At 43.5% G+C, this 7,728-nt stretch overlaps 1 protein-coding gene across 1 annotated transcript; it reads right to left on the reverse strand.

Annotated features, from left to right (window-relative positions):
- Positions 1 to 745: 745 nt before the first annotated feature.
- LOC122942151 lies at positions 746 to 7,096 on the reverse strand. Its single transcript, XM_044299650.1, has 9 exons — positions 6,921 to 7,096; positions 6,092 to 6,150; positions 5,617 to 5,747; positions 2,729 to 2,785; positions 2,579 to 2,644; positions 2,292 to 2,351; positions 2,113 to 2,220; positions 993 to 1,152; positions 746 to 912 (listed from the first exon to the last, which is right to left on the reverse strand). The coding sequence occupies exons 1-9, from the start codon at positions 7,094 to 7,096 to the stop codon at positions 746 to 748; spliced, it is 984 nt and encodes a 327-aa protein (XP_044155585.1).
- Between the last annotated feature and the right edge of the window lie 632 nt (positions 7,097 to 7,728).

Raw genomic sequence — 7,728 nt, forward strand, 5'->3', positions numbered from 1 at the left:
CGATCCCGCCTGCCGCAGCGCCCGCCTCCCGCAACGCCCCCACCGCCTGCGACACCCCCCCTGCACCACCCGCCGCCATTAAATCGTGCAGGGGTGCAGGGGGGGGGGTGAAAATCTCTCATTTAGGCACTCTAAAGTTTCTGATCCCCGCGGTCAGGGACCGTGGGGATAAGAAACTGCAAAAAGCGCAGCAAACCGCAGGTCTGAATTGACCTGCGGTTTGCTGCAATCGCCGACACGGGGGGGGGGGTCACATGACCCCCCCTGGCGTTGTGACAGGATGCCGGCTGAATGATTTCAGCCGGCATCCTGTTCAAATTAACCCCTGGGGCGCCGGAATGCCTATTTAAAGTTAGGATGTACCGGTACGTCCTGTGTCCTTAAGGACTCGGGAAACAGGGCGTACCGGTATGCCCTGTGTCCTTAAGGGGTTAATATTCCAAACAGTTTTGATCAATGTCACTCGACAATCACAATTCTGCTCTGGAGTCATGTTATCCATCCAATGACTTAACGTTAAGAGAAACTGCTGATTATGGTTAAGGGGTTCTGGATGACAAACTACCTCGACATGCTTGATCATGGTAGTTAACTCTTGCTTATACCGAGTTTGCTCCTCCTCTATTTTTAATAAACAATCTCGGAAGATCAGTGCAAGATCCTTAAAGACTCTATGTGGTCTTCGAAGTGGTCTTGGCCTACTTAAAACTCTGTCAAAGGCAGAAGAAATGAACTGTCGAGTATCTTAAATCTGAGCACATGTCTCAATTTTGCGCGCGGCGCGACTCCAGAGCAGAATCCTGTGACTGAGATGGTAATGAAGTTTGATTGGTAGATCGTCAAGACAACTGTTCGGTTGATTCCTCATGTTCAAGAGGTTCTGCTTCAGGAGGGAGTGTGCTTGAATGAGTCCTAAAATAGATAGGGAAAATAAAGGTACAATTTCTATATTCAATATTGTTTTTTGCTTCCTTTTAGTATATTTAACTCACGTGGGCAGCTGAAAACAACGTTGAAGAAATTGAAGATGTGGTGCATATTGGTAAGGTTTCCTCCGAGAAGCACCCGAACCACTTGGTGCCGTTCGATCACGATTGAGGTCACGCATAAACCTATCGCGGATTGACCTCCAGCGTGTTGATATGATTTCAGCTAGAAAATAAAGATCAATCATAATAACCGTATATACTGCTATATATATTCTTATCTGTCGACATCTGATTGCATAAAAAACTGTTGCCCCAGGCAGTCCAACATTCTGCATTGTATATAACTGTTATTTTGCCCGGTACCTGAATTGGCTGTATCAGTTGTTGAAAACAACTTTTCCGAACAGAAAACCTATGCTCACTTCACTATTCTTCTAACTAGAAACATCACTATCAAATCTTCTAAAACCAAATCAATTAACAAAAGGAGTGAAATTAATGTACCACAATTATTTTGAGCCTGACGGCTCAAATCGTTCCATGTGGGAACCACATTGGCATAGACCTCTTGCCATTGTCGACGAGTCGTGTTGTGGTCCGAGTGTTTGGGGTCTGTTTGGTCCCATAGAGCTGGCCTTGCTTCTACTAGCTGTATTAGCAGCTCACAGTTTATGATTGGGAGAAATTGCCCATCTTCCTCGTCCAATTCTTGCTGTCTACCCTATTTGGTTTAAAACAAATGTTATCATTACCTTAAAAAGCTACCTGCAATTCCAACTGCACTTAAGTGTTTTTGTTAAAAATTGTATAGCGAATATGTTGCATGTGCCACCACTGCCCACTACATCTTTGTTTTTAATAAAAAAAATTGTAAGAAATGTTAGGTTTCCTTGTATTTGGTCTTTCGGTGTGAAGGGCTATAAAGATATAGACTTGGCGAGCGGGTCGTTGCTTTTAATTTAATATGAGAGTAGCCCCTGTTCATGGTATGTCCATTATGGGATAAGCAACACTTACATTTTTGTTTGGGTAAAACCAATGTCTCCAATCCTCACGGATATTTGTTCTAACAACTTTTTTTTTTTTGGGGTATGATGGCCACGTTATCTTATAGGTCGATATAAGATACTGTATACTGGGGGCAGTGTGGACAGTTCACATCACAGCACATGTGCCTACTCACACAGCCTACACGTCCACGACGACTGCCACGCCCACGTTGTCCGCGACCACCACGCCTGGAAGTTCTTGTTTGAACAGGTGATGGAGTGTCACTTTGCCTGTTTGTGTCCTAATAAATAATATTATAGTTATCACAAAAGACAATTGATTACTTTAGAGAACCTAATTATAGATACTCACACCGTCGTCGTTATGATGTCTACTTCGCACATTTTCAAAGGAATGTGTACCCTCCTGTGTCTGAAAAACAAACCCAGTTTTGGATTCACTGAAAATTGCTGTCTGCCTGCCATGCAGCAACCAAAATGCATCACCCATATACACTCTTTCAAATCTTGTTGCCAATACATTGGCCTATCTATCCTTTTGCGGTGTTGGCAAATCATGTACCTTTCGAGTTTATATCCATTGTGCCAATTATGGATTTGTAGAAACCAAAAAAACTAAATATAACATTCCACACTTACTGACTCCATTGGTTCAGGAGAAAAACGCAATTCCTCGCCAGCAGAGGATTCAATTTCGGAGTGTTCCTGAAATATATAAATATGTATTGTGGTTCAGACATATTTATTATTTTTAACATTAATAATTTATTTTTATTTAAAGATTTTTACCGGCATCTGAAAGGATGGACTACTTCGACTGCCAACCGAAGGAGAAGGCGAAGACATCTGAAAACGTTACAGAACCATTATAGACAAGAGCTTATAGCCATATTTCAACAGACCAGACCACAACTCAGATCACTCTACAATGTGAATGACCCACACAAAATCAGACGGCAGATTAGATCCTCATGACTCTCATCCGGCCCAGGTTAGACTAATAGGTTCCCCCAGTAGCCAAACTGTATTCCACTGTATCCTAATAGCATTGACAGTTAGAAAATAGTAGCCTAGTAGCACCCCCTCAGTAGCCGAATAGCATCCCCCAGTAGCGTAATAGCATCCTCCAATAGCCTTCCCCAGTAGCATAATAGCATTCCCCAGTAGCCTTATAGCATTCCCCAGTAGCCTTATAGCATTGCCCAGTAGTCTTATAGCATCCCCCAGTAGCATTATAGCATTCGCCAGTAGCCTTATAGCATTCCCCAGTAGCCTTATAGCATCCCCCAGTAGCCTTATAGCATTCCCCAGTAGCCTTATAGCATCCCCCAGTAGCCAGAGCATCCCCCAGTAACCTTATAGCATCCACAGTTTCAAAATATTTGCCCCCAGTAGCCAAATAACATGCCCCAGTAGCGTAATAGCATCTCACAAAAGGCTAATAACATCCCCCATGTGCCTAATAGCATCCACAGTTTCAAGATATTAGCCCCCAGTAGCCAAATAGCATGCCCCAGTAGATGATCAAAGTAAATACTTTTCAATTGCATCAACTCATACCCTTTTCTTGACACTTTCTCCAACTTGCACATCAGCTTTCAGAAATGGTGAGGAGTAGCGCTCACGTGACTGTCACATGACACTCCATTGTTTTCCTGTCTTCGTTTGGAAGTTCCTGTTTGTTCTGCGCATGTTCAGAAACCAAAAAAGTACTATAGGAACGTTATGTCCGCAAAAGAAAAATTTAACAATCCGTTTCTCATTGACTACAATGAACGTGAATGGACGCTCCGTCAAGAATCCGCTTTTCTGAACGTAGAAAAAAATCCTGCAAGCAGGATTTTGTTTTCCGTCTGAAAAAACGGATTCCGAACGTATTACCAACTAACTGAGTCAAATGTATGCATACATACGTCAATTAGTTTCTATGGGAGGTTGAACAGATACGTTTTTCGATTTTTTTTAAACTTCCGAACGGACTACAGGAACAGAGAGCTTGAACGCAGATGTGAACATAGCCTCGAGCCTCCTGAGATATTTATTGTGTTTTCCTCATCTTTATGGACTATTTTAGTTGCCGGTATATTAGCAGTATGCAGAGAAAAAAATGTGTTACCCCATTTGATACATTACGTTGTTGCCTAAGATTTGCTTGCCTAACCAGTTTTATTCATATGTACAAGAAGTACAAGAATATGAGTTATGGCATTATTTCCCTATGCATGCATGCTTCTCCCTTTTTATATCTTTCAGGATGATACAACATCGAGTCAAGAATGTGTTGAGGATGACTAACATTTTACCATGGGGGTATGCAGCGTCCCACTATGTGTGTGGGCACTTGCTCAAAAGTACTTTTTCATCTTAATAATTGCATTGTACCTTAATGTATAATCTTGCATTTATGTATCTACAAAATCCCTGTTAACAGGCCTATTAGGTGCAATTTATACATCCCGCCACTAGATGGGGAAAAAGTTTGGGTCCTATATATACCCAGGTCAGGCCTAGTGAGACAGATCAGGTTAAGGCAGAATAGAGTGGGGACAGAGAAGATCAGATCAGGTCAGTTGAGACCACAGGTCAGTATGAAGATCAGAGAGTGAAAAGGTGCAGATCCAGCACGTCAGCTCTAAGGAAAAGTTTTACTCCAGAAGAGGGACAAGAGAGAAGGACAAATTTAACTTCATCCAAAGGATATAAGCCGTAACCCAGGCAGAAAGGACCTTTGGGATATTTTAGGTGAAGGATACCTTAGCCTCCGGCAACCTCACCAAGAATCCACTGACATTGAAGTAACCCACTGCTCCAAAACCACAAAATCCTGACAAGCTTTAAACAGTGGATTTGCAGAATTACCTCTGTATCATCTAAAGACTGCACAATTGTACTATTGCAACTGAAAGACATCCAAAGTAAAAGCTGTGAGTTGCATCTTACCACTGTCTACCTCATTATTACTACCTATGGTTGTACCACCATTAACGGTACTGGCGTCACAACAAAAATCATCAAAGGACTCAGCCGCAACAAGCACCCTAAGCACCCTTAACATCAAGTGCACCTCAGAGTGTGCCCCGAAGGATTTTGTGCTGTCCACCTCAACACTGTGCTGCCAGCCCAGGGAGGCTATCTGCTAACTGTGAGTAAACTGATGAACTGTGTGTTATTATTTGGCCCCTCATCGGTCTACTGTGAACCTCACGTGTTCCCTCTGCGACTGGCTGGCTGCAATAGCATATACTACTATTATAATCAACACTACTTGCATTATTGCTTGTCTTGCCACCAGGGAGCCTCCACCCACCCTGCTATGGGTAGAGGAACTGCAGTGGAGTTATACTTTTGATCATCAGGCCCTGATCTTCATTGTGAGACAAACTGCCAACAAGACATATGAATAAGTTCTTTGAAAGTCAAAGGGATTGCCAAATAAGGCAATCTGTGAGTACAGATCCAAAAGTCTTTAATTTTACTGTCAGTGTCATTGAGTCTTCTAAACAGCACCTGGTAGTTTCGGATAAGTGCATTGTTCCAGTTATCCTTTATTTGTTGGTACAGTGCCGTTGTTCCCAGGATTAGGGCGGCCATCAGCAGGAGGATCCTCATTCCTTGGGCGTCAGAACTTTCTTGCAGTGAGAAGTGTGTATCCAGTTAGGCTTTCCTTCAACCTTTACTGCTGTATGAGTAGTCAACAGGACTTGGGAAGTACCATCAAATCTGGGATCAAGGCCTTTTCTTACATGTCTTTTTATCACCACCCAGTCTCCTGGTTGCAGACTATGTGTTCCTTCAACTGAATCTGGATCTGGAAGAGAAGCAAACAGTTGTTTATGGGTGTGCTCAAGCCTTTTTGTGAGGGCCCGCATGTAGCTTGTTAGGCTATCATTGTTAATTTTCAACTGGAAAATACAATCCTTATCTGGGGGTGCTTCCAAACAGATTCTCAAATGGGGATAATCCTGTCTCTCTGTTTGGAGTGGTCCTGACTGTGTATAAGGCCAAAGGCAAACACTCTGGCCAAGGCCACTGAGTTTCCTGCTGCTTTGGGGATGGGTGACCCCTAAAGCCTGCATCACTTCCCTCATTACTTCTCCTGTGAAGTGGGAACCCCTGTCTGATTCAATAACTTCAGGGACACCATACACTGACCAGCTTCTTTGCTGTGTTCTTTGCCTTTGCTTTTGCTACTGGGAAGGCTTTCGGACACCCTGAAAAGAGATCAACACACAAGGACAAATTCATATACTCCTGCCTTAGGCAGTTGTATATAGTCTATCTGCAGTCTCTGGATCGGGTAAAGTGGCCTGGGGGTGTGCTTGCTTGGAGTCTTCACCGCTTGACCTGGATTGTTCATTGCACAGAGCATACATCCTTGTACAAACCAAGAGGCTACTGTAGAAAATCCTGGAACAATCTACCCTGCATTAAACACACTTACCATGGCACCTTTTGATAGGTGAGTGGGCCCATGGGCCTCCTGAGCCATAGCTGGGTATAGAGGGCACAGTAGACAAATTTTGTCCTTGTTTCTCCAAATTCTATGTTCATCAGGTTTGGCCCCTTGTTTTGTCCAAAGTTATTTTTCCTCAGGAGGGGCTTGTTCGAGCATTCTTTGAAATGTACTTACTGAAATGTCCTCAGGTCTCAAGGCTCTCGCCGGGGTGGCTTTGGCATTTAGTGGCTGGAGTGCAGCTTGTTTGGCTGCCTTGTCTGCTCGATCATTGCCTTTTGCTTCCACCGTGGTACATCTTGTATGTGCCTTTACCTTAATAATAGCAACCTCCTCTGGTAATAACAGAGAGTTCATAAGTTCAAGTACAGAGTCTTTATTTTTAATTGGCTGGCCTGCTGATGTTAGAAAGTCTCTTGCCTGCCATATGGGTCTATAGTCATGTGCAATACCAAAAGCATGCCTTGAACCCTTGTAGATGTTCACCTTCTTCCCCTTGGACAATTTACATGCCTCAGCTATCCCTACCTCATGCTGTGTGACCACTGCATATCCAGTGTGGAACCGGGCGTTTCTCCCATGAACCTGCTTCCATCTACAAAATACTCAAAATCAGGGTCATCAAGGGGGTTTTCATGTACATGATCAAATCCTGAAGTTTCTTGTTGCATTAATTGTACACAGTCATGGGGATCATGTTCCATCATGTCATTTAGGAGGCTGCCTGTACGTTCTATGCCCCTCCCCCCATTTCTGAATCTGTGATTGATAACAAAGTAGCAGGATTCAGAGTACATCTTTTGAAGAAATGTTAGCGGGCATGAGGAGTGCACATCGAAGTCTTAGTTGCCTGGCCATAGAAATATGCTTAGGTTGAACCTGTGTTTATATGCCCTGTATCTCATGGGGTGTTTGTACAATCACCGGGTAGTCTAACACAATTTCAGAGGCTTTTTCTATCATTGCCTGCACTGACACTACCGCCCCCTAACACAGGAGGAGGCGCCTCTGGCGACAGGATCTAATCTGGCTGAAAAGTATGCCACTGGACGCTGACGGTCACCATGTCTCTGAGTCAGTACAGCTGTGCTGTGACCCTGCATTTCTGAACAGAACAGGTTAAATTCCTTGTCATATTTTGGAATACCCAGGGCCGAGGTTATGCACAGCTTCAATGTATGGAAATTATTCACTGCCTCTTCTGTAAGGTGAAATGGGTCAGATGGTAGACAATCATACAGAGGCTGCATTAACATGGAGGCATGTCTAATCTAGGGGCGATAATATGACAACAGCCTCAAAAACACCCTAAGGCTTTGTGCTCCTTTGGACACTT

Source organism: Bufo gargarizans, chromosome 6 (genome assembly GCF_014858855.1).
Source record: "Bufo gargarizans isolate SCDJY-AF-19 chromosome 6, ASM1485885v1, whole genome shotgun sequence".
NCBI classification, from domain to species: Eukaryota; Metazoa; Chordata; class Amphibia; order Anura; family Bufonidae; genus Bufo; species Bufo gargarizans.

What these genes read in the sequence shown, in the direction of transcription:
- LOC122942151 (XM_044299650.1), bottom strand. Translation starts at nt 7,096, where the DNA reads ATGGAACATGATCCCCATGACTGTGTACAATTAATGCAACAAGAAACT. An exon ending in GACATCATAACGACGACGGT is followed by an intron (nt 2,221 to 2,291) that starts GTGAGTATCTAT and finishes ATTATTTATTAG; the next exon opens with GACACAAACAGGCAAAGTGA. An exon ending in GTCGTGGACGTGTAGGCTGT is followed by an intron (nt 1,153 to 2,112) that starts GTGAGTAGGCAC and finishes TTTATTTTCTAG; the next exon opens with CTGAAATCATATCAACACGC.